The sequence below is a fragment of the Dermochelys coriacea genome, chromosome 5 (assembly GCF_009764565.3).
Source record: "Dermochelys coriacea isolate rDerCor1 chromosome 5, rDerCor1.pri.v4, whole genome shotgun sequence".
Taxonomy (NCBI): Eukaryota; Metazoa; Chordata; order Testudines; family Dermochelyidae; genus Dermochelys; species Dermochelys coriacea.
Genome location: NC_050072.1, coordinates 123,170,119 through 123,197,500, shown reverse-complemented (window position 1 = coordinate 123,197,500; position 27,382 = coordinate 123,170,119). Strand labels below are relative to the sequence as shown.

Genomic DNA, 27,382 nt, shown 5'->3' with positions numbered 1-27,382 from the left:
AGTTTCTACAGAGAATTCTTTCCAGGTGTCTGGCTGGTGAGTCTTGCCCACATGCTCCGCGTCTAACTGATCACCATATTTGGGGACGGTAAGGAATATTCTCCAAGATCAGATTGGCAGAGACTTGAGGGGGTTCGCCTTCCTCTTCAGAGTGGGGCACCAGTCACTTGCTGGCTTGAGTTAGAGTAAATGGTGGATTCTCTGTAACTTGAAGTATTTATATGAAGATTTGAGGCCTTCCATAACTCAGCCAGATGTTCTGGGCCTATTACAGGAGTGGATGGGTGAGGTTCTGTAGCTTGTGTTGTACAGGAAGTTCAGACTAGATAATCATGATGGTCCCTTCTAGCCTTAAAGTCTATAAGTCTATGAGTCTAAGGCTGCTAGATGACTTTGAGAAGTGAGATGCCTCAGATCTTTTTGGTCCTTGTCAGTTTGGGTACAGACCTGGGTATGGAATAGGAACTGCACTGGTGGGTTTGGTAAATGATCTTCCGTTGGCAATGGTTGAAGATTAAGGGAGGGATTTTTAAAAGCACTTCTTCTTAGCATATGTGCAACATGCCACAGGTGTCATGTGACCAGGATTCTGCACTGAATTTGGTCTTCTGGCTGGATCATTATCTTCCCTGGCTCAGGCCGGGTTCTAACGGGGAGTGTGACGTGAAAAAACACTGAAGTGGCTTTGGAGCATAAGTTCCTTTGATAGTCACTGGGACGTGTGCTCCTAAATCACTTAGGTGCTTTTGAAAATCCTATCCTGAGTGACCATGCTGATGAAGTGAGATCTATATGCTGTCTCTGATACCACTGATCTTGATGTCTTGTTGACTCACCTGCTGACTGTAGTAGTAGTAAATACTACTAGTAAATAGTAAATACGGCAGCTCCATTTCCTCCTTGTTCCTTTTTCTTTCCCAGAGGCTAGCATTGGACAATTAGCCTTCATTCCTAAAGGTGCTGTTGTCCGGCATTCCATCTTGTCTACCCTCTTATACAACATGTATATCAGGAGAGAGGGGTTAGTGAGAAGGCATGGGCTGGTGTGCTTTAGGCGTACTGACACTCTACGTGTATCTTTCCACCAGTAGATCTTCACCACTGTGTCTCATTGGGTGACAGCTACTGGGTAGGAGCTCACTCCAGATGAGACTGTACTAATGCTGGTAGGCTGAGGGGGAAATATATGGAAAATATGGTGAGAATCCAATGTACCATCTTATTGATTGTGTGCTACTGCCACTTGTTACCATAGTCCTGGGGTGATGTTCGTTACCCAGCTGCTGTTCAACTAGCATATACTGATGTAAGATTTATTTTTTTTTGTCTTGGTCTGGCTAGGAGGTTGTGAGCATTTCCATAGGCATTGTTTTTAGTAAATATATTTTTAAAAATCACAATGAACATCTATGGCCTTAATCATCTTAACTTTTCTAAAGCATGTTATGTTTAGATCCCACTGCTTTTTGTTGGAGCGTCACTCTTTGCTTTTGATTCCATAAGTATTTTATGTGGATATCCCTTCGAGCCCTTGCATTATAGCTCGTAAAATGGCCTATATCCGGGCTGGGATTTCACTTCTTCTAGAAGTGGTTAGTCTGAGTGGTTGGAAATTCAGTTTTCATTAGCAATTAAAAATAACTTCAGATTAACAAATCAGTGGCACATATAGTATATACTGTAAAACTGACACTTTGACTTCTGGCTGACCTGACATCTGGATAAACCCCTCAAGGATTAGCTAGTGTGTATGATGTGTATAATATTTAAAGTGCTAATTAGTGATTCAGTGAGGGTTATCAAATATTTAAAAGCAGATTTGGCTTCTCCTCCCGCTCAGGGAATACAGTTTTTTCCTCCTTTCGACTCTTCTTTTTTTTTCCTTATAGTCAAAAGCACTTCGAGAAAAATGGCTGCTGCAGGGTATTCCCGCTGGCTCAGCAGAAGAAGAAGAAGCCAGAAAGAGGCAGTCAGAAGAGGATGAGCTCAAAGTGAAAAAGCTTGAAGACAACATCCCCAGGTAGGTGCAGTTTTCCTTTGCTTTCACAGGGCTAAATTCTGCCCTTTGTTGTTCATACATGATTTCCCTTATACACGTGGGCCAGATTCTCCATAGCCTTGCACCTACTGTAGTCATTACATCAGTGCACAGTGAGTGTAAAAAGTATGCACACACTGCTCACCATTCTGCTTTGCACTGGTGTAATTGACTATACAAGGTGCAGGGCAACAGAGAATCTTGCCCAAGGAATTGTATGTGTGCCTTCAGCTGCAGAATTTGGCGCCTACCTTTTTTTATCAATTTCTCATTACACCTATTTGCTTGTTTTGTTTCAAATGATGTGTTCTAAAACCAACAAGAGCAAATGGTCAGTTATGCCGGTGTAAATCCTGAGTCATTGAAGTCGGCGCAGGAACTCTAGATTTACACCAGCATAAGATAGGGCTGAATTTTGGCCCACAGCCTTCATGCATTTGCAGTTCAGGTCTCCAGAGTGGTCTTGATCCGGAAGGAGAGGAAGGATGGTCCGGTGGTGAGAGCACTAGGAGTTGGGAGACCTGATTTCAGTTCCTTGCTCTGACACAAGCCTTACAGTGTGCCCATGGGTAAGTCATTTAGCCTTTGTGTGCACCAGTTCCCTCCTCTGCCACAGTGACACCTGGCCACTAGGGTGAAGGGATAACAAGGATCAAGACCTCTCTGAAGACCTGAATTCTTAATATATAGTACAGTTTCCTTTGACAACTAGATCCCTCCCACCAGCTCCCATTGAGGCAGGTGTAAGAGGGAAGTTCATGGAAGATAGGTCCATCAGTGGCTATTAGCTAAGATAGTCAGGGCTGCAGCCCCATGTTTGGGGTGACTCTAAACCTCTGACTGCCAGAAGACAGGGGTGGATTGCGCCAACTGCCCTGTTCTGTAAACTTCCCCCGAAGCTCTGGCACTGGCCACCATCAGCGGATACTGGGCTAGATAGACCATTGGTCTGACCCAGTATAGATGTTCTTATGAGTGGTGGAGAAAGGGGGAGACAGCAGGAATGTGAGCTGGAGGAGGGAAGCAGAAAGAACCGCAAACAGGCTAAAATGGTGATTTCCTTTTGGTGTCACCACCCAGCCAGGGGAGAGCCTTGAGATGGTGGGCTTTATCCCAGGATATGTCCCAGTAGCCAGAACATGTTAGAGAGTTGAGAGTGATGGGAAGAATTGCACGGTAATACGCTGAAGCAAGATGCTTAGCCACATGGCTTCAGTGGGAGTACCTATATGCTTACAGTTAAGCACATGCTTAAGCATCTTGCTGAATCAGGGCCAAAGGCCCCTGCCCTCTCTCCCTTGGAAGCATGTTACTAAAGAGAGAACCTGTCCATTATGGATGGAGCTAGCCCAAACCTCTTTACTAGACAGACAGGAGTTTGGCTGAACCAGATACCCAAGAGCAGAGGAAAACTATTGTCTGATTGTACAACAAGCCAGAGGGGCGAGACTACCATTGCACCATGTGTCCAGTGTGCCAGGGACCTTGGTTCTCCATTAAAGATTCAGGCTGTCTCATATGGGTGAGTGCTAAACAGCTGCAGTATTGAGGCATTTGTGAAAGGAATCCTGTAACACACATGCTTGGCCGGGGGTGAGAGGGGGCAGAGTCCTGCTGGAGAATATGTAAAGTTCAGGGCAAAGAACAGGGCAACTGGCTTATTGTCATCTACTTGCAGTTAGCCTCAGGTGCCAACTTTAACAAACAAAAAGCACCCGCTCATCCCCACCAGTTTGCAGTAGAACCTGCCTGTTGTTTGCTGAGGATTCAGCTTCTTTCACTCAAGTTAATGTGTTCATAAGGGTCACTCTCTTACTACTACTACTACTACTACTACTACTACGACGACTTACTGCTTGTTTAAAATAAGAGCCACTATGTTGTAAGAGATTTCACTGTGCCTTTCCAGGTCAGAAATAAACACCAGAGCTTGGCAAGCACTATGAATACAATGCCAAAATGGATACGGCTGCATACCAGATTGAAGTTAATACAGACAGCCTACCGTCCCACATGGGCCTGTTTTCCTATGTTGTCAGGCGGTGGCATATATCTCTACCCTCGGGCAGTGTTAGAGCTAGCTCTAGATTTATCTGTAAGATCCGGGGCCTAGAACCCAGTCTGCTCGATTGGAGCAGACTTAGGCCAGCACTCAGTGCTACTGAAAATCCCACCCTAAATCTCTCTCATTAAGACAGTGCCATTCCCTTTGTGTGAATTCACAGCACAGTGTTATTAGCAACACCGGTAAGGAAACACTTCTAAATATCATGGTTTTTAATCTGACAATTTTACTTTAAATTGGCTGGAAGATTAGGACCAAAATCTGGGAATCCCATTCTTTTACATGGGAAGGGGGACAAGGCATTTGGGGACGGGAGTCCCGCCCTTTGTGACGGGAGACAGCTGAGGGAAGTGAGAAAGGGTCTGATGAGAGGTCATTGGGGAGGATTGTCCCTCTCTTTGTATCAGAAGCAAACTCAGCATGTATGCATGGAGCTCAATGGTAGAAGAAGGCACTAATACTATCATGGTAATTGTATGAGCCCACTTGCAGCCTATGGCTCAAAGTCTGACATCTTTCTTTTTTTTCTAATGTAGCATCTCCATTACTGGAGGTACTATAGTAGCCCATTCTGTACAATTCCCTGCTAATCTCTTTGTGGATGAATAGTCCTTTTGATCCATATCGTCTATCCAAGGTCTTTTTTTCCTGCCTCATGTTCTTCTGCCATCAGCTTTCCCCTCCATAAACATGCATTACTTTGTGAACCTCTTAAAATGTGTCCTGCAAATCGAATGTTTCTCCTCATAAGATCTCTGAACAGCATTTGTTGAGTTCCAGTACTTTTTGTTGGTTACTTAAGCTATCTATCATGTTTTCAGAATTCTTCTATAACTTCATAATTTGAAGACTAGTAGTCTCTTTATTGTCAATTATTTGAATGTCCATGTTTCACAGCCATAATTTAACACAGACCAAATGTCTGTTGTTACGAGTCAGAATTTACTGACAACTTTACTCACATTGAATAGCAACTTACTCCACAAGTGGACCCCTTGAAATCATTAGGACCACATATACAGTAAGGCCCACCCACGGGATGTGAGGGTATCAGAATCTGATCCTTTGTTGAAAAGAGTTGAAAAACTCAAGGCAAACAATGTTTCACTTTTTCTTTTTCCCGTTCTTTATTAGATTCTCATGAAATGCAAGAGACAGGAAATCATAAAGTATGGCCTATATCCTGTAAATTCTTATTCATGTGAGTAACTTTACCCACGTGTGTAATCCAGCTGACTTTAATAGGATCACTCCTGATCAAGTGTTTGTAGGATCTTGGCCTATCTTAGTCTGCATTTCTATATTCACCATCCCAGGAACATCCAGAAAGTCAGTATGTCTCACGGACATCATAAAAAACCAGTAGTAAAGTACAACAGTCCATAATATAGAAGACATTACAAATAACTAAATACTGTTGTGTAATTAAGCAGATAATTACCAACAAAGGGCACACAGAAGTACAAAACATACATAAAAGACAAAGCAGGGAAAGAAAGACTATGGCAACATACAAGCAGAATAAGAGCCTTGCAGTAAAAATCACAGGCAGAGTGAGATTATTTTAATTTGCTTAGAGAGTGAGGAATCATAGGAGCATTAGAAGCATAATTAAGAGAGGAAAGGCGAGATGGGTAGAGACACAGAGTTGAGGGATCTTTGTATCCAGGGATTTGATTCTGACCTAGCCGACCGAATAAGACTGACTAAACCTAATTCAAAGTGACTGGAGTTTGGCGTTGTATGCTTTTTGAGAAGAGAGAGTCTGGGGGCATAGGAGGGTGTTCTGTCTGTTTTATCAAACTTACTTGAGCAGCTCTGTAGGGTCATAAGGGCCTGGAAATCTGCTTTTTACACTGGTCCAGAAGAAAACTTCTTCCCATGAACAATCTTACTCCAGCGTCAGATAATCTAGTACGGGATGCTGATTTGGTTCTAGACTTGGGTAAAGATTCATTTTGAGGGGAGAGGAGATATTTTCTTCTAAACACTTGCTCCAATCACTACCTGACATTTTTAGCAAATATAGTGGGTTTGATCTTGCTTTGAAGTCCCATTAGACTCTTGCCTTTGACTTCAATGGGAGCATGATTGGGGCTATACAGAAGTCAGATGGAACTTGGTTGAAAAGCATTCTTTAATTATTAGATTCAGCAATTGTGATTGCAAGACTGTGTGGACTGTTTCTTTAAATCTGTGGCAGAATGCCAGGCAGAAGTGAGATGGGGAATGCTCTAGGCAGGAATGCTACAGAGCAGCTGAGAGCGAGGAAGAGAAGCGTTTGGGGTAATGCTGTTTTCCTTTTTCTTATAAGGTTTCTTCTTCAGGGTTGGAAGAAAGTAACTCTTTCTGTGATTCTTTGCCAGTGTCACCTGACTGATATTCCCTGGTTTATACAATTGCATTAGACTTTGGGCAGTAAATAATATTTTACCACCTCCTCTCTCCAAATCACAATCATGAAATGTATCCTTTGGTCTAGCAGCGAGATAAATGCCTAATGAACTTTTGCAGACACATTCTTGCCTAAGTGCTGTAGGTGAAGCAAACATTGGAATGCTCTGTCTGCCTGTCGTGGTTATTTTTACCACATGACAGTCTGTTATTTTACAGCAGTAAATGGAAAATTGGCATTCAACATCTGGGTACTAACAGCCAGCCTTCACAGAGTATTGCAGCCCACCCACAGCCTGCTGTTCCTTCCCAGTATTTGAAAGGCTTCCAAACTTATTTTATTTTATGAGATTATGTTATAGAGTGTCCCAGAGACCTACATTTACTACAAAGGGTGAAGGATTTTTCTTTGCTATGAAACCATTATACAAGATGCTTACATGTAATAACCTCCGTGACAACATATTTCATCACTTGATGACTGATGCAAGGTAACATGGCTAGTAACTTCCCTGATTGTACCGAGCTTTCACAGGCTCGCCACAGAACCAATGGGACTTCCATGAACTCCTTGGGAGGATGAATGCTATTCCCAGAGATTTGCTTGACACCCTGACCTACTTTTATAACACTGTGCTCCTGGGGGGAAAAAATCACTCGCCTAAATCCTCAGCTGATGTAAATTGGTGTGTCTCTATTGAAGTTAATAGAGCTACACTCATTCATGCTGGCTGAGAATCTGGCCCACCATCTCCAAAGGGGAGAGACACTTTACACACACTTTACACACATCGGAAATGCATCCGATGAAGTGAGCTGTAGCTCACGAAAGCTTATGCTCTAATAAATTTGTTAGTCTCTAAGGTGCCACAAGTACTCCTTTTCTTTTTGCGAATACAGACTAACACGGCTGCTACTCTGAAACTTTACACACTGCATTTGGAGCTGGATTGGGGTGTATGTGAGCTGCACATATAGTGTGTTGCTTTTGAAGAGGTCCTCAAAGCACCATGCACAAAGGAAAAGGGGAGAGACTCTTGTAACAGAAATGTGGCACTGTGACTGCTCTTGGAGTGGAAAAACTGAAATGCAGTGGCTAATGGGTATGTCCACTGCCTTTGCTGGAGAATTTCAGAGCTACTCAAGTGCCATGTGCATTCATTACCTAATGTCTGTAAAAGCCCTTTGAGGTTATGAAGTTGTGTGAGTGGGCATGTGGGCACGCTCACACTAAGCAGAATTGGTTTTAAATTGTGACTTTCCTTGTCCTCTAATGACTTGCCTTACAAAAGAAAAGCCTAATCCTATCCTAATATAGCTAATGGAGATCTTCCTTAACTCTAGGGTTCAGGCCTGTGCTTTGGAACAAAGGTAATGAGTTGTTCCCGGTGACTGGTGTACATTTTTGCTGGTGACTCTTTTGATAGCATGTTTGTTTGGCAGCTTATAAAACAAGCAGTTTTAATACCTACGGCGGATGCTCACGATAGGTGTGTTGCAAGTAGGAGGGATTTCCCGCTGAGAGGAGTTGAGCACTGTGCTTACCAGGCTGACCAAAAGGAAGGCTTCCCTTCAGCATATCTGGTAGTGCTGACCTGATCTGAGTCACGGATGTGGTGCCATGCAGGTCTCGGGTAGCAAGAGATGCACGGAGTATGGGAGGTTGTCTGCCGCTTGGGTCTGACTGACTGGTGTCTAGCTGGCAGTTGGAGCTCATGATTTGGAGAGGGCCAGCTCCAGACCAGATGGAGGGAAGTGAAGCTGGCAGAATTGTATCCGCCTTACATCAGAGTTAACTTAGCCTTTATTGCTGTATATTCAAATCTGGCACTGTTGGAGTCCTAATGACTGGGATGGGCTCACTAAGAGAGAACTCTTGCTGAAGATGCATACAAGAAAAGCTTATTACCAAAAATAAATACACATAGGTTTGGGGGACGTTGTAAGCCAAGTTCCTCCCACATCTATGGCTCTAGCCTGAGGTTATGTTGAAGCCTTTTCTCCTGTCTCCTTGGAGCTCCCAGCAGATGTGAACTCTAAGCTAATTCTTGTCATAGTGTCTCCTGCTCCTTTTCCCCATGTCATGTGCTTTCCTGCTGGTGTCCGAACTGCCAGTCTTCTCTCATTGTGTTGTTTGTTCCCTTGGACTCTTCTTCGTGCCAGGATTCAGATGTATTCTCTGTATGTCTCAAACTGGGAATGCTGAATGAGGCTCGTACTCTATGGTGTTATCACCCAGTCCAACAGTCAGTGAGAAAGAGAGGCTGCTTAGAGCAGAAATGAGTATGCTCCCTCAAGCAGAAGGGCCATTTAAGATCAGAACCAACACCTTGAGCACCATCCCCAAGCCCAAAGGCAGCCAGTGCAGATACCAGAGCACAGGTGCTATGAAACTTCACTTAACAAGCAGGCTGCCATATTCTACACTAGCCTCAAGCTTCCAAATTGATTGATGCCTGGAGCTAGGAGATGAGAAAGGGACATGCTGCCACTTCCGGGAAGCCCCCCCAAAGTAAGCACCATCCACAGCCATCACCCCTTCCCAAACCGCAGCCCTGAGCCCCCTCCCATACTGAAACTCCTCCTGCTACTGTTGGGGTGGGCAGTGGCCAAGACTGCCCCAGGAGCGGCTGATGAGACTGGCCCAGAAATGGCCTGAGCTGCTCGCACAGCCCCGGAGCCAGATGCACCAGCTTCTGCAGAGGTCACGGACTCCATGACCAACTCACAGCCTTATCCATCACGTCTCCTACCTCTGTGTTGTGCTTGCACTGATGCTTCAGAGTAAATATAAAACTATAAAGCATGTGGCTAGTAATATTATGCTGTACATGAGATGACAACATTCCTGCCTCATACTTGGGCTAATATTAGGCCTTGAAACATGACACTGAATGACCCCTGTCCTAGTGTGTATAACTACATAAAATCTTCTAGCCACTTATTAAATCTAGCTACGCTGACTCTGCCTTCCTAAAGTTTTAAATTGTGATATATCATAAATGGGAGGCTTTGATAGATATTCACTTTATATTATCTCCGTTAAGGCTGCCCCTCCCAATCCTGCCACCGCATGGCAAACAGGATATGACCCCAACTCCTCTCCTTTCATTGCTACATTTGTTCTAGTTTGTGTTTATTGGTTTGCCAACTATCCTTACAGGTGAGCCTCAGTGGAACAAGCTGCAGGCCAGTCCTAGCATCTGAAAAGCTCCCTCCATCCGTTTAGTTGAATGCTGACCCAGAGAATGATTTTTTTTTAATATGGCAGGAAAAACACTATCAAAGAGATTACTCAAACTGGGTCTGAGAACAGTGTCTCTCTCTCTCTCACACACACACACACACACACACACACACACACACATCCCTCTAAACATTAGAAGCAGATGATTGTTCTGGGGTTCATTTACAAATGGCATAGAACTAGGCCATATACCCTGAAGCTCTTCATCTCTTTGTGTGTTTGCAGTACTTATTTGCTTTCCTTTGACCTGAAGCCATATTAATTCCTTTTGCCTCGGTAAACATCTTCCTCTGCACAATCATAGAATCATAGAATATCAGGGTTGGAAGGGACCCCAGAAGGTCATCTAGTCCAACCCCCTGCTCAAAGCAGGACCAAGTCCCAGTTAAATCATCCTAGCCAGGGCTTTGTCAAGCCTGACCTTAAAAACCTCTAAGGAAGGAGATTCTACCACCTCCCTAGGTAACGCATTCCAGTGTTTCACCACCCTCTTAGTGAAAAAGTTTTTCCTAATATCCAATCTAAACCTCCCCCATTGCAACTTGAGACCATTACTCCTCGTTCTGTCATCTGCTACTATTGAGAACAGTCTAGAGCCATCCTCTTTGAAACCCCCTTTCAGGTAGTTGAAAGCAGCTATCAAATCCCCCCTCATTCTTCTCTTCTGCAGACTAAACAATCCCAGCTCCCTCAGCCTCTCCTCATAAGTCATGTGCTCTAGACCCCTAATCATTTTTGTTGCCCTTCGCTGTACTCTTTCCAATTTATCCACATCCTTCTTGTAGTGTGGGGCCCAAAACTGGACACAGTACTCCAGATGAGGCCTCACCAGTGTCGAATAGAGGGGAACGATCACGTCCCTCGATCTGCTCGCTATGCCCCTACTTATACATCCCAAAATGCCATTGGCCTTCTTGGCAACAAGGGCACACTGCTGACTCATATCCAGCTTCTCGTCCACTGTCACCCCTAGGTCCCTTTCCGCAGAACTGCTGCCGAGCCATTCGGTCCCTAGTCTGTAGCGGTGCATTGGATTCTTCCATCCTAAGTGCAGGACCCTGCACTTATCCTTATTGAACCTCATTAGATTTCTTTTGGCCCAATCCTCCAATTTGTCTAGGTCCTTCTGTATCCTATCCCTCCCCTCCAGCGTATCTACCACTCCTCCCAGTTTAGTATCATCCGCAAATTTGCTGAGAGTGCAATCCACACCATCCTCCAGATCATTTATGAAGATATTGAACAAAACGGGCCCCAGGACCGACCCCTGGGGCACTCCACTTGACACCGGCTGCCAACTAGACATGGAGCCATTGATCACTACCCGTTGAGCCCGACAATCTAGCCAGCTTTCTACCCACCTTATAGTGCATTCATCCGGCCCATACTTCCTTAACTTGCTGACAAGAATGCTGTGGGAGACCGTGTCAAAAGCTTTGCTAAAGTCAAGAAACAATACATCCACTGCTTTCCCTTCATCCACAGAACCAGTAATCTCATCATAAAAGGCGATTAGATTAGTCAGGCATGACCTTCCCTTGGTGAATCCATGCTGACTGTTCCTGATCACTTTCCTCTCCTCTAAGTGCTTCAGGATTGATTCTTTGAGGACCTGCTCCATGATTTTTCCAGGGACTGAGGTGAGGCTGACTGGCCTGTAGTTCCCAGGATCCTCCTTCTTCCCTTTTTTAAAGATGGGCACTACATTAGCCTTTTTCCAGTCATCCGGGACTTCCCCCGTTCGCCACGAGTTTTCAAAGATAATGGCCAAGGGCTCTGCAATCACAGCCGCCAATTCCTTCAGCACTCTCGGATGCAATTCGTCCGGCCCCATGGACTTGTGCACGTCCAGCTTTTCTAAATAGTCCCTAACCACCTCTATCTCTACAGAGGGCTGGCCATCTCTTCCCCATTTTGTGATGCCCAGCACAGCAGTCTGGGAGCTGACCTTGTTAGTGAAAACAGAGGCAAAAAAAGCATTGAGTACATTAGCTTTTTCCACATCCTCTAGAACAATGGCTGCTCTTATCCAGGCTCGGGATAACATCCTACCACCTGGGGTCAGATAAAAGAGGTTTTAGGACTTGACAGGGCACTGGCATGGACTAAGCTAAAGTCTTCCAAAAGCAGCATTTAAAAGCTGGTTCGGCTCATGCTGATCTCTGTCTCTTAGGGTGTGTCTACACTGGGTCTGGAGGTGTACTTTCCAGCTCGGGCAGACATACTCGCAGTAGCACCAATCAAGCTAGCACTCTAAAAGCAGAGTGTAGCCATGGCAGTGCAAGCAGAAGGATTGGCTAGCCACACCAAATACAGTCCCGCCTGAGACCCTAGGGATGTACTAAGACGACTAGCCCTGCCTGCCACTCATGTTGCTGTGGCCACATCTAAGCTGATCCCCTGTATAACATAGGCCATAGACCTTCCCCACGATAATTCCGAGGGGCAGATCTTTTAGAAAAACATCCCATCTTGATTTTAAAATTGCCATTGATGGAGAATCCACCACAACCCTTGGTAACTTGTTCAAGTGGTCGATTACCCTCCCTGCTAAAAATTCACACCTTATTTCCAGTCTGAATTTGTCTAGCTTCAACTTCTAGCCATTGGATCACGTTATACCTTTTTTCTGCTAGATTGAAGAGCCCATTATCAAATATTTGTTCCCCATCTGGGTATTTATAGACTGTAATCAAGTTGCCCCTTAATCTTCTCTTTGTTAAACTAAATAGATTGAGCTCCTTGTTCTATCACTATAAAGCATGTTTTCTAATCTTGGAATTATTCTCGTGACTCTCCTCTGAATACTCTCCAATTTGTCAACATTGTTCTAGAATTATGGACACCAGAACTGGGCACGGTATTCCAGCCATGGTTGCACCAGTGCCAAATATAGAGGTAAAATAACCTCTGTGTTCGTACTACAGATTCCCCTGTTTATGCATCTAAGGATCGCATTATCCCTTTTGGTCACAGCATCGCACTAGGAGCTCATGTTCAGCTGATTATCCACCACAAATCTTTTTCAAAGTCACAGCTTCCAAGGATACAGTCCCCCATCCTGTAAGTATGGCCTACGTTCTTTGATCCTAGATAAATATATTTACATTTAGCCATATTAAAAAGCATATTGTTAGCTTGTGCCTAGCTTACCAAGCAACCCAGATCACTCTGTAACAGTCACCTGTGCTCTGCATTATTTACCCCCAATTTTTGTCTTTTGCAAACTGTCAGTGATGATTTTACATCTTCTTTCAAGTCATTGATAAAAATGTTAAGTAGCAAAGATCCAAGAACCGATCCCTGTGGGACCTCACTAGAAATGCACCTAGTCCATGATTCCCTGTTTATAATTACATTTTCAGACCTATTTGGACTCCCATGATGCCTGTGGCAATTCAGCCACAATGGGGACCTTATGCATCATGGGTAATGTAATCCAGCCAGGGAGTATGGCTTATTGAGGAGAATGGGAGCATGAGGCATCCGAACTACAACTCCCACAAGGAACCACGGCACCAAAAAAAGAAGTGCTTTTGCTAGTATAGTTTAGACCAGTTCCCAGAGCAAAATAAGCCATACCAGCAAAGGGACTTTTTTGTTAGTACATTTGCAGTATAAAAATGTAAAAAGATCACACCCCTAACTGATGTTATTATACCAGCAAAAGTTCCTAGTGTAGAGCTGGCCTTGGACACAGGAACCAGTTAATTGAAAACATTCTGGACCCATCTGTGCAATGTAAGTGGCTCAGCTTGTCCTTTGGGAATTGCTTCTGCTCCAGAGGAGATTATCAGTGATGACAGCTTGAGGTGTGGAAAGTATTACTGGGTTAAGTTCCTAGCTCTGCCACAAACATCCTATGTAATCTTGGGCAAGCCACTTGATCTACCTGCGTCTCCGCTCCCAATCTTCTATTTGTATGTCGTGTCTCCTTCTCCCACCCTTTTCTACTTTGACTATTTAGATGCCAAAGTCTTTGAGGCAGGAGCTGTCTCTTTGTGTCTACAGAGGGTCTAGCCCAGTGGGGCCCTGATCTTAGGGCTTGTCTACACAGCCCCACCATTACAGTACACCAGAGCTGTCACAGCGCAACAAGTTAGCGCCGGCTGCAGTTGACTCCCCCAGAGTCTGTGTTGTGGGGCTGTGTAGACAAACCCTTATTTGGAGCTAAATAATAAATATCCACACTAATATTGGCAATAACATGACACTGTAGTTTTATGGCAGTGACGAAACAGTGTAAGAAGAAATGGATGGCCATGAGTTCAGACACCGACTTTTCCTTTTCCCCGGGGGTGCTCAACCCATGCTGTGCCCCAAGGCCCTGCTCCCACTCTGCCCCTTCCCCAAAGCCCTGCCCTTGATCTTCCTCTTCCTGCCCCTGCTCCACCCCCTCTTCCAAGGCCCTGACCTCGCTCTGCTCCTTTCCTGAGGCACCTGCCCACCCGCTGCTCTCGTCCTCCCCCAAGCTCCTCCCTGAGCCGCCAAACAGCTGTTTGGCAGTGCCTCCGCCCCCTATCAAATGTTTGGTGGCAGCGCAGCCCCCACCAGCTGTTAGGTGGCAGCACTCTCCCTCACTCCCCCATCAACTGATGAGCCGGGATAGGGAACAGCTGTGGCCAGTGTGTGCTGAGCATCCACTATTTTTTTTAAGTGGGTGGTCCACCCATGGAGTCGGCGCCTATGGCCATGAGCACAAATCAACTGCTCTGGCAGAGAGAGCAAGGAAGAACTGTAAGCCGTATGAAAAGAAAGTAGGATTCCAATTTTTAGCTGGTCACTATGTTGGGTATGTGCTCCCAGCTAAGCATGTAAATCCAGATCTTAAGAGCCTAGGCCACTCTGGACATGCCAAAGACAGACAATGTGCAAGCAATACAGCGGGGAGGGTGTGTGAATTACTTTGCAAAAGTTCTGCCTTACCTATATGATGTCTGGGAGCCTCTTCAATGACTAGCAGACACACAGACTAAGGGTAAAATGATCAAAAGTACCTGAGTGACTCAGGAACCTAAGTCATATTGAAAAGCAGTGGGGCTAAGTTCCTAAATCACTTTGGCATTTTGAACTTTTCACCCTCAGACTATAGTGTCAAAGATTGCTATTGTCTAGAATTGCTTGTTTTTTTTTAAATTAGGCTACCAAAAATCTGTTTCCTAAATGTCTCTCTTCCATCCCCCCTACAGGCTGGTGTTTTTCTTCGACTTGCTCATTAATGGCTGCTGATGTTTTCTTTTTAGCAAAAAAAAGTGTCTTTCAATCATTGTTCTTGGGGGTGAGGGGGAACAGATCCAGCAGAGCCTCCTAAATTCATGCTGCTTTTGGGTGGGCTTATTGCAAATGACTGTATTTTGTAGATTCGGAATGCAAACAAAAGCAGTTTTGGTTTTTGGCTCCGCCACTCCTGATTTTGTCTGTCCTGACCCCATCTCAGACCATGATTCAGGGTTCCATGTCATGCAGAGACATGTGCAACATCAAGATAGTTATTTATTGTTTGTCATACATTAGCAGCGAGGCCCCAGCTGAAATCAGCACCCCATTGAGCTAGATGCTATTCACACACAGTGAGTCCCCCGAGAGCTTGTAATGTAAATAAACAAAAGGTGGGAGGAGAAACTGAGGCACAGGGCAGTGAAGTAACTTGCCCGAGGTGACAAAGCAGGTCAGTGGCAGAACTGTGGCTATAACCCAGGTCTCCTGACTCCCAGTCCAGTGCCCTATCGTGAACTGGACCAAAGGTGGGTGAGAATTGTCAGGTTTGCACTTCACTGGAATAAGCTGAATCAAAGTTATACTCTATAAAAAATTCCATGGTCTCTGCAAACAGATATTAGAGGAACAAGGCAAGTCAAATATAGATCCTGCAAACCTTGATAGCATCCCTTCCGTAAATAGTTAGTGAAACACTGACAGTGTGTTTGTTTTAGTACTTTGCCATTTGATTGCTTTGTTTGATAGGAAGCCCAGATGGCAAACATGAATTTGCTTATGGAATCTCATCTCTCAGAAAATGTAAACAAATTTGACATTCACAGCAATCTATGGTATTGATGTTGGTTAGAGACGCTCTCCTCTTTGTAGCTGTATTGTAGTGGTCAAAGAAATGACCAGAGCAGACTGAACTTTAAATTAAGACTTGAAGCCCTAGATCTGGTCTGCTTGTGCCATCTTGGACTAAATCATTTGTTTAGTTTGGTTTCAGTCGGATAATCATTAATCCCAGTGCAAGGTACAATACATCCCCTATCTCTTTAAAGTTGGAGGAGAGTATAAACTGCAGTCTACCGTAGAAAATTTTATGCAACAGCCTGCATTGCATTGGACAGTCAGAGTGAAGTTCTGGTGCCCAGTGATATGTATTTCTAAGATTCCTCAGATAGAGATCCAGTCATAACTATAGCCTTAAGAAGCTGATCTGTTTCAAGGTTCTCAGATAAAGCTAAACCTCTTACTTTCCAAAGGATACAGAAAAGAAATCAGATGTTAATAAAATTCCCAGGAAAAACTAAGGGGAGGACTTCAGGACATTGTGACGTGAGTAGTCCCATTCCTATGAGCGTCCATAAGCATTTATTTATAAGCTGGCACACCTGGAATGAAACATCAATCCTAAACTTGGATGCATGTTTCAGGGGGCAACTGCAGCAAAGAAATAACATGCAGCCAAAAGAGTTGTGCTTGTAAGCTTCATTTAGCTGACAGTGTTCAGGACAGGAAGCCAGAGAACCAGTTTACCCCTCTAAATGCCATTCCAAGTGGATTGCATGGAAGTCGGTCATTGATCAGATGCTATGGGGACAGTCAAGCTTACTATTCACGAGTTACTCCAGCTCCCGCTCTCACACTCATAGTCCTGGATGTTTAACAGTGGATCAAGTTGACACCATTCCTAGCTCTGGGAATGGCAGCTCGTATCTGTTACACTCAGATTCCAGCTCTGCTGCCAGGGGATTTTCAGCTAAGAGCTGTGAACAAAAAAGAAGTCCTCAACCTAGGGCCAGTAAAATAACCTTCCAGTTTTGGAAAAGGTTGCAGCATGAAATATATGCTGTATGTACATTTCACATAAATGTTGGAACTACTACAGATACATTACAAACTTCCACTCTAGTTTGCAGAGGGGAACTTTTTCAGCGGTTCCCCCCAAAGTCCTGAATTGGAATACTCCAGAAGTTTGGGGCATATCAGATCTGGCGTATTGGAGAACAGGAGCTAAATTTTGTTGTTTGAGCCCATTGCCACATGCCAGACTGAGACAGATACAGAGTGTTGCTCTGCCCAGGAACTTTTTGGTCCCCAACTCTGCTTTATTATGCTCAGTGATTCCAAATTTGTGGGTGTGGATCAACAGTGAATTGAAACTCCAAACAGTGAGGAACCTCAAAAAGTCCTTGATGCTCTTGAGGCTGGAGGTTGTGAGCAAGGAGCTGTCCTAAAAGCTGAAAAGCCACTTTAAAACAAAGTCAGGGTGGTCGGTGGTTCCTAATATCAGGGTGGAGCTGAGTGAGAACAGCCAGTGTGTCCAAGTGTCTGATGCAGGTGTCTCCGTCCATGTCCCATTCATCTTTCTCCTTCTTCCGCACATCAATGCAGGCAAATTAAGCACTATTAATGAATGGCACACCAGGTATAGTACAGCATCACCCCACATCTCCCTGCTGGAGTGTTAGGGAAGCCAGTGGTCGTGGCACAAATGGACTCACCAGCCACTCCCCATCTCTGTCATCAATGGGGTTCCCGTCAAATATTTTGGTATTAAAAGGTGTACTGTTTTTTTTATTACACTTTCAACCCTCGCTGTGTGTGTTGGCACAATCACTTTATTAACTTCCAAGAGTGGGACTAATAAAGGCTCTGCAATGCTTAACCCCAACTCTGCTAATAGTTCTGCAAATGGGCAATAAAGGTGTTTTAGGCCTCCATCCTGCAAGTTTATACACACAGGCAAATTCCTGTGTCCCATTGACTTCCACATAAGTGCAAGATCCTGCCCACACATAGTTCATTACAGGATCAGGGCTCTAGTTATCTGGCGATTGTAAAAATATTTACCATGTTTTTTTCTCTTTGTGCAAATGCAACTGATTGTAGCCAGAAAAATCACAGCAGTTTACAACCTGGGTTTAAGACCCTGGTAGCATTAAATTCTTTCCTGGTAGCAACAGCCAACACTCCATTATAGTCTCATCTTCTAGGAAATGATTGCCAGGACCATCACCCTAGAGATAAGAAAACACCATAATGCTTTTGTCTTTGCAATCAATGTGGGGGTAGCATGACAAATGGGAAAACCCAATCACACTAAACCCTTGCACATATCATAATGAATGGCCCATGTTTTCCCTACCAGGTTATCAGGAAATGTCCTTTGTTCAGAGTTCAGTTTCATGTAAAGATGCCCTGCCTCTGCTCACAGGGGCAGCAACCCCGAAAACGTCAACATTTTCTAAAAGTAGTTTAATGAAAACACTTTAAATTAATGAAAAATCCCCTTCCTCTGACCATTAAATAGACTCATAGACTTTAAGGTCAGAGGGGACCATCATGATCATCTAGTCTGACCTCCTGCACATTGCAGATCACAGAACCTCACCCACCCACTCCTGTAATAGCTCCTAACCTCTGGCTGAGTTACTGACGTCCTCAAATCATGACTTAAAGACTTCAAGGTACAGAGAATCCACCATTTACACTAGTTTAAACCACCAAGTGACCCGTGCCTCATGCTACAGAGAATGGCAGAGACCTTGAGGGTTTTTTGCCTATCTGACTGGGGGTGGGGGAATTCCTTCCCAACCCCAAATATGGTGATCAGTTAGATCCTGAGCATGTGGGCGAGACCCACCAGCCAGAGACCTGGGAAAGAATTCTCTGTAGTAACTCAGAGCCCTCCCCTTCTAGTGTCCCTTCACTGGTTATTGGAGATATTTGCTGCCAGCAATCGCAGTTCGGCTACATGCCATTGTAGGCAGTCTTATCATACCATCCCCTCCATAAACTTATCAAGTTCAGTCTTGAAGCCACCTTAGATTTTTGTCCCCAGTGCTCCTCTTGAAAGGCTGTTCCATCACTTCACTCCTCTGATGGTTAGAAACCTTTGCCTAATTTAAAGACTAAACTTGTTGATGGCCAGTTTATAGCCATTTGTTCTTGTGTCCACATTGGCACGTAAGTTAAGTAACTCCTCCCTCTGACTCTAATGCTGCTTATTATTTGGTATTGGCACTGTCTGACCACAGTATTATTTATGTTACAGTAGCATTGTATAGACACCTACTAAGAAACAAGAGTTTACAATCTAAACAGACAGGAGGAACTCCACCCAAAGCAGTCAATGGAAAGACTCCCATCAGGGTCAAGGGATCAGGTGCAGGCTGAGAGGAAACAAGTGGCACAGAGAGGTGAGATGACTTAGCAGCAGAGCTGGGAATGGAGCCCAGGTTTCCGGAGGCCCAGTTCAGTGCTCTGTCTTCTGGACCACGCTGCGGCTCCAATTTGGAATGGAACGCTTGTTGAATGCCATAGCGTCAGGACCCTGGTCCTAGCCAGAGGAAGTTCTGTAATGTGCTGAGCCAATTGTGCAATGCTGAATATGAAGATGGGGTGGGGAAGGAGATTTCTCCCTGATACCTACAGAAATCAGCTTACACTCTAAGGCAGGGCCTGATAGTAGATTCATTCCTCCCTCTGCGGAAGCACCGTATAATTAAAATAATAACATCAATTAAAATAGGCAGTTCACAGCCCACCCCAGATCAGTGTAGCTGCAAGTCATTGCGATCAGACAGCTGGTTTGTCTGTTTTATAAAATGCACTCCCTTCCCCCCACCCCCAAAGCTATAGGAGCATGTGCAAAATAGTGATACCACTTTCACATGCGTCGGGCCAATGTCTAAAACCTAAAAACCATTTGAAATGCCCCTTCAGTCAGTATTCAGTTGTCCACCACAACTGTTCATCCGTTCAACTCTCCTCCACCAGAAGCAGCAGGGGAATGGGCGGGGATAGCTCAGTGGTTTGAGTATTGGCCTGCTAAACCCAGCGTTGTGAGTTCAATCCTTGAGGGGGCCATTTATAGATTCATAGATTCATAGATACTAAGGTCAGAAGGGACCACTCTGATCATCTAGTCCGACCTCCTGCACAGCGCAGGCCACAGAATGTCACCCACCACTCCTATGAAAAACCTCACCCATGTCTGAGCTATTGAAGTCCTCAAATCATGGTTCAAAACTTCAAGGAGCAGAGAAGCCTCCCTCCAGTCAACCATGCCCCATGCTACAGAGGAAGGCAAAAAACCTCCAGGGCCTCTCCAATCTGCCCTGGAGGAAAACTCCCTCCCGACCCCAAACATGGCAATCAGCCAAACCCTGAGCACATGGGCAAGATTCACCAGCCAGATACCCAGGAAAGAGTTTTCTATAGTAAATCAGATCCCATCCATCTAATATCCCATCTCAGGGGATTTGGCCTATTTACCCTGAATATTTAAAGATCAATTACTTACCAAAATCCCATTATCCCATCATACCATCTCCTCCATAAACTTATCGAGTAGAATCTTAAAACCAGATAGATCTTTTGCCCCCACTGCTTCCCTTGGAAGGTTATTCCAAAACTTCACTCCTCTGATGGTTAAAAACCTTCGTCTGATTTCAAGTCTAAACTTCCTGGTGGCCAGTTTATACCCATTTGTTCTTGTGTCCACATTGGTGCTGAGCTTAAATAATTCCTCTCCCTCTCCTATATTTATCCCTCTGATATATTTATAGAGAGCAATCATATCTCCCCTCAACCTTCTTTTAGTTAGGCTAAACAAGCCAAGCTCCTTAAGTCTCCTTTCATAAGACAAGTTTTCCATTCCTCGGATCATCCTAGTAGCCCTTCTCTGTACCTGCTCCAGTTTGAATTCATCCTTTTTAAACATGGGAGACCAGAACTGCACATAGTATTCTAGGTGAGGTCTCACCAGTGCCTTGTATAACGGTACTAAAACCTCCTTATCCCTACTGGAAATGCCTCTCCTGATGCATCCCAAAACCGCATTAGCTTTTTTCACAGCCATATCACATTGGCAGCTCATAGTCATCCTATGATCAACCAATACTCCAAGGTCCTTCTCCTCTTCCGTTACTTCTAATTGATGCGTCCCCAACTTATAACTAAAATTCTTGTTATTAATCCCTAAATGCATAACCTTACACTTCTCACTATTAAATTTCATCCTATTACTATTACTCCAGTTTACAAGGTCATCCAGATCCTCCTGTATAATATCCCGATCCTTCTCCGAATTGGCAATACCTCCCAGCTTTGTATCATCTGCAAACTTTATTAGCACACTCCCACTTTTTGTACCAAGGTCAGTAACAAAAAGATTAAATAAGATTGGTCCCAAAACCGATCCCTGAGGAACTCCACTGGTAACCTCCCTCCAACCTGACAGTTCGCCTTTCAGTAGGACCCGTTGCAGTCTCCCCTTTAACCAATTCCTTATCCACCTTCTGATGTTCATATTGATCCCCATCTTCTCCAATTTAACTAATAATTCCCCATGTGGCACGGTATCAAATGCCTTACTGAAATCTAGGTAAATTAGATCCACTGCATTTCCTTTATCTAAAAAATCTGTTACTTTTTCAAAAAAGGAGATTAGGTTGGTTTGGCACGATCTACCTTTTGTAAAACCATGTTGTATTTTGTCCCATTTACCATTGACTTCAATGTCCTTAACTAATTTCTCCTTCAAAATTTTTTCCAGGACCTTGCATACTACAGATGTCAAACTAACTGGCCTGTAGTTACCCGGATCACTTTTTTTTCCTTTCTTAAAAATAGGAACTATATTAGCAATTCTCCAATCATTCGGTACTATTTCTGAGTTTACAGATTCATTAAAAATTCTTGCTAATGGGCTTGCAATTTCAGGTGCCAATTCCTTTAATATTCTTGGATGAAGATTATCTGGGCCCCCCGATTTAGTCCCATTAAGCTGTTTCAGTTTCGCTTCTACCTCTGATATGGTAATATCTACCTCTATATCCTCCTTCCCATTTGTCATGCTACCATTATCCCCAAGATCCTCTTTAGCCTTATTAAAGACTGAGGCAAAGTATTTGTTTAGATATTGGGCCATGCCTAGATTATCTTTAACCTCCGCTCCATCCTCAGTGTTAAGCGGCCCCACTTCTTCCTTCTTAGTTTTCTTCTTATTTATATGGCTATAGAACCTTTTACTATTGGTTTTAATTCCCTTTGCAAGGTCCAACTCTACTCGACTTTTAGCCTCTCTGACTTTATCCCTACATCTTCTGACCTCAATTAGGTAGCTTTCCTTGCTGATCCCTCCCATCTTCCACTCCCTGTATGCTTTCTGCTTCTTCATAATTTAGGGATCTTTGGCAAAAATTGGGGATAGGTCCTGCTTTGAGCAGGGGGTTAGACTAGATGACCTCCTGAGGTCCCTTCCAACCCTGATATTCTAGGATTCTATGAAAAGACAGGCTTTGCAGTCAACCGAATGTTGTCAAATCAATGCTCTGGCAGACGCAGGAAGGAATTGTGTTGCAGAGGTAAAGATTCTCCCTGAGAATGCCCTAGGCCCCTCTGTGCCTCATTTTTCTCCATCTAAAATAGGGATATTTGTCCACCTTTGTAAAATGCTTTAGGACCCACAGATGAAAAGTGCTACATCAGATTCAGCAGAAGGGCCAGATTTTGCCACCCTTACGCATGACGAGAAGCACCTTACTCCTCAAGTGGTCCCAGAATGAAATCATCCTCTTGTCCTCAGTGATGACTGTTAAAAACATAAGAACAGCCACACACTGGGTCAGACCAATGGTCCATCTAGCCCAGTATCCTGTCTTCTGACTGTGGCCAATGCCAGATACTTCAAAGGGAATGACCAGAACAGGGCAATTATGAAGTGATTCATCCTGTCTCAGCCAGTCCCAGCATCTGGCAGTCAGAGGCCTAGGGACACCCAGCGTATGGGGTTGCATCCCTGACCATATTGGCTGATAGTCATTGGCAGACCTATCCCCCATGAGCTTATCTAATTCTTTTTATGAATCCAGTAATAATTTTGGCCTTCACAAAATCCCCTGCAATGAGTTATACAGGTAGACTTTGCGTTGTTTGTAGTAGTACTTTCTTTTGTTTGTTTTAAAATCTGCGGCCTATTAATTTCATTGGGTGACCCACTGGTTCTTGTGAGATGTGAAGGGATAAATAACACTTCCTTATTCCTTTTCTTCACACCATTAAATGATTTTGTAGACCTCTGTCATGTCCCCCTTAGTCGTCTCTGTTCCAAGCTGAACAGTCCAAGTCTTTTTAATCTCTCCTCATGTGGAAGCTGGATCATAATCTTCATCATTTTTGTTGCCCTTCTCTGCACCTTTTCCATTTCTAATCTATCTTTTTTGAGATGGGGCGACTAGAACTGCACGCAGTATTCAAGGTGTGGGCATACCATGGATTTATGTAGTGGCATTATGATAGTTTCTGTCTGACTATCTATCCTTTCCTAATGGTTCATAACATTGTTAGATTTCTTGACTGCTGCTGCACATTGAGTGGATGTTTTCACAGAATTATCCACAGTAGCTCAAGATCTCTTTCTTGAGGGGTAACAGCAAATTTAGATCCCCATCATTTTATATGTATTTTGACAAGGTCGGGCCAGAGGGCTACACGAGAGTGATAGAAGGCAGATATATTAGCCCCAGGTTAAGTAGGTCCCTTCTCCCTGGGTAAGGTAACAGGGAACATTCCAGAACAATCAGGAACTTTCTGGAAAGAATTAAAGCAGACAGGCTGATTAGAATAGAATGCATGCGAGGAGCTGGGAGCAAGAGGCACAAGAAGCTGAGAGTGAGAAGATGTACTATTGGAGGACTGAGAAGTACAAGCATTATCAGACATCAGGAGGAAGGAGACTGCGGGGATTGTTCTTCTTCTTTTCCCAATGCTGGCAGTGATGAGGCTAACTGAGTGAATGGCAGAGTTGAGCCATGAAAGTGGCCAAACTGAGGGCTGCCATGAACCTCTGAGGTGAGAAAATCCGCCAGTAAGCGCAGTACCCACCAAGACAGAGAAGGAACTTTGTCAGAGTATAGTTAGAATGATGTTTTCCAATGTGCATTACTTTGCATTTATCAACACTGAATTTCTTCTGCCATTTTGTTGCCCAGTTACCCACTTTTGTGAGATCCCTTTATAACTCTCTGCTGTCTGCTTTGGACTTAAATACTGTTGTGTATTATTGCTGTTGGACTGCATGTTGCAGGCACTAATTTCACTCTAAAATGATATTTCAAAGGAAAAAAAACATTTTCCTTCTCTTTGAAACTCAGCTTCTTCTCTCATTATGGGGTATGATGCAACACTAACAAGAGACAAGGGCATCCTGTGGTACGGCGTTTTGGGGGTAGGGGTTTGCTTGGTTATATACCAAATTTAAAAAACACACACACAAAGGGCCTGATTGTGTGGGTCACTGGTGACTTTATGGGCAGGGACTCCAGCATTTAGGCTTTGCCTTGGCACAGGGGTTGGTCCATGAACAGTTTCTTGCAGAATTGGAGCCTAATCATTTCTCTTGGCTAGATTCTAACCTCACTCACACCAGTGCAAATCTGGAGTAACTCTAAGAAAACTTAATATAGTCATTTAGAAAGAGTCCAGATATTCCACAGCCTGCTTTACTTTCTAACAACCAGCAGGGAAATCTCCACTCACTAAAAGTAGTTTGAGGCCCAATTTTGCTCCCCAGACATTGGTACAAATAACTGAGCATAGCCAAGACCAAAATTAAACCCAATGGAGCTAGGGCTAATTTATGCTAATTTATGAGAATCAAGCTACACATTTTTTGTGTTGATCTGTAAACTCTTTTACACATTTCAAAGCATTTTAAAAAGAGGAAGCTCAGATCACAGTTATCTGACTAGACCATCATTGTTACATTGTACGTTATTTTCTGGTTACCCTTTTAAGTCATATCAAGTTTATCTAAAAACCCACATGCAACAACTCCACTTTCTGAGCCAGATTCAGTTCTCGCACCCTGCATAATCATTTGCACCTTTGCAAAGCAGCTACTAACTGCAACCACTGTTATGCATGTGCAGAGAATTCTGATGTGCTAGAACATTTTACAGCTGCTTTTGTAGGTGTCAGTGACTGTTCAACATCCAAGGTACTGGAGACTCAGACTCCCATGAGCGCAGACAATTCAATAAAAGCCAATTTAGCAATGGGACTAATTAATGAGCACAATCACCCCTCTTTCATCCCAAGGCAAGGGAGATCCCGGATTTCTCACACATCTTATTGTTTCGACTTTCTCTCATGCAAGGGTTTTCTGACCACTGCCTCATTGCTTTGGATAATTTTTCCTGATAAATTCAAACATCTTTACATTTAGGGGGACTGGATGGTTCAGTAGTTTGGTATTGGGCAAGTACAATATCAGCAATGATCTAATCTCTTTATAAGGCAGATACCAGTGTGAATTCTGCAGCCTTTACTGCTCCAAAAGCTGTAAAACAACCCACTTAATGGAGCTGTGATGCCATTAAATAACATTCCTCTATTGCTGTCAGTAATCTGAGAATCCTGTAATTTTGCAGTCTCCTCCAAAGATATGAGGGATGATGAAAAAAAGTACTAAACCTAAGAACATATAAAAATGTTTAATCCTTTTGTTTCTTGGTTGACAGCTCTTCCTAATGAAAGCTGTTATGGATCTGGAAAACCTCTGACATGAAGGGCTAGATTCTAATCTCACTTGCACCAGTGCAAATCTGGAGTAACTCCATAATGGTCATGCTGTTCTATGTACAAAGGCCTATTTTCCAGAGCAGTGTATGACATACTGAATGATTATTTTGATGTGCATAGGTGCATCTTGGACCTTATCCAGATGCTGAATACTTTTGTTTCTTTAAAGGTGGGTGTGACAGGTTCCCCCCAGGGTGCCACTTGGAACTGGGGTACCACTGTGCCCACCTGACTCCACCAGCCTGGGCTCCCTTTACACTGTGACAGGCTCTCAAGCCCCTTCCAGCACACACACAGGTTGGGACACACCCAGCTAAAGCTTCATGAGAAGGCTCAGTTAAGGGACTGTCCAGTTACTCAAGTGCACCCTCCCTTTGAAAGGTCAACCCAAAATTGTACTGTCTTGTGCTACACAGGGAACTGTATAGCGTAAACTCATGAAATTCACCCCCTTCCTCAATGTGGAGGGAGATATGCAACAGCTTTTTGCCCCAGTTATGATTTCCACATACTGGTTTTAGACAAAACAAAAACAAGTTTATTAATTAAAAAGGTCGATTTTAGGTGCTTACAAGTAATAGCAAAGAGATCAAAACAGATTACTTTAGTAAATAAATAAACAAAACAGCAAACTGAGTTTAACACACTAGATAAGTAGGATATGAATTAGCAAATTCTCACCCTAAGTGATAAACAGGCTGGCAGATTCTTAAGGCACAAATTGCCTCAGTTTTCCCAGGTTTTTATACACAAGCTAAAAATCCCTCTAGCCTGGGACCATCACTTCCCACAGTTCAGTCCTTTCCCCTCAGGTGTGTTGTAGTTAGGAGGGTGAGGTCCTATCATGATGTCATTGTCCCCTTTTTATATCTTCTTCTCCCTTGCTGGAAAGCTCTTTTGCTGTGACATGGGTCAAACAGTTCCCATTGTGTAGTGCTCTCTCTGAGAGTTTTCTATTGTACACAGTTCCTGGGGTAATCCTTGTGCTTGTGTGCATGTCCTCAGTAAGCCATTAACGTTTGGCCTTTTTACTGTCATACCTGAAAGGGTACTTGTGGGTGTTTTCAACCTCACAACATGTTTCAATCACACATACATCACCAAACTTCGTAACTTCACATATGACGATACCACATACAATCCAACGAGATATGACTGTCTAGCAGATCAAGACTTTTAGAATGATACCTCACAAGGCATACTTTGTACAAAACATATCCTAATTGCATAACAGTGGTAAATATTGGGGTGCCAGTGTGTCACAGTGGGTTCCCCCCCACCAAAAAAAAACAGTTTAAAAGTAAAGATCAGTATTTCAAATATGCTGTGGAGAAAAACATATGGTCCTGAAACTGAGAAATACTCCAATGTGTGTGCAGGTCTGTTAATTTTCACGCTAGCACTTTGCATTGGTGAGTAAGTGTTGTGTGTAACCATATGGAGGCATTTCTAATAATCAGGGGTTTGAAAATTCCACTCTCCCCATCTTTGCATGTAAAGTGAGTGGTCCTTCCACTGAACAATTTCTGCACAATGTAAACTTTCATTTTTAAAAAAATGACGCCTTTGTGGTTGGGAAGATAAACTTCCACATGTGATATAGTGTCATATTCCTGAGCCTGAACACAGCTCCAGTGCCTCTGCTGCTGCTTCTAGCTTTGCCAAGCAGCAAATTCTAGTCAATTACACTAGACAATTTTACACATCCCCACCACCATCCCACACATACCCCATTCTCCACATCCACTCATCCCCACTACCTCCAGCACATACCCCATTTTCCTCATCTGCTCATCCCCGCCACCGCCCCGCACGTACCCCATTCTCCTCATCCCCACTACCA

General features: G+C 43.8%; 1 protein-coding gene and 1 long non-coding RNA gene across 6 annotated transcripts in view; one reads left to right on the top strand and one right to left on the bottom strand.

Annotated features, from left to right (window-relative positions):
- PALM2AKAP2 (PALM2 and AKAP2 fusion) overlaps positions 1-27,382 on the top strand; it is a 410,575-nt gene that overhangs the window by 92,345 nt on the left and 290,848 nt on the right. For all 5 annotated transcript variants that reach the window (XM_038402234.2, XM_038402229.2, XM_038402230.2 and 2 more), the window contains exon 3: positions 1,890-2,020. In XM_038402234.2, the coding sequence (XP_038258162.1) occupies positions 1,890-2,020 (131 nt within the window). The remainder of the gene's footprint in view (positions 1-1,889; positions 2,021-27,382) is intronic.
- LOC122460178 lies at positions 1,665-26,847 on the bottom strand. Its single transcript, XR_006281292.1, has 3 exons — positions 26,641-26,847; positions 16,146-16,151; positions 1,665-1,678 (listed from the first exon to the last, which is right to left on the bottom strand). It is a non-coding gene; the product is annotated as an uncharacterized LOC122460178 (long non-coding RNA).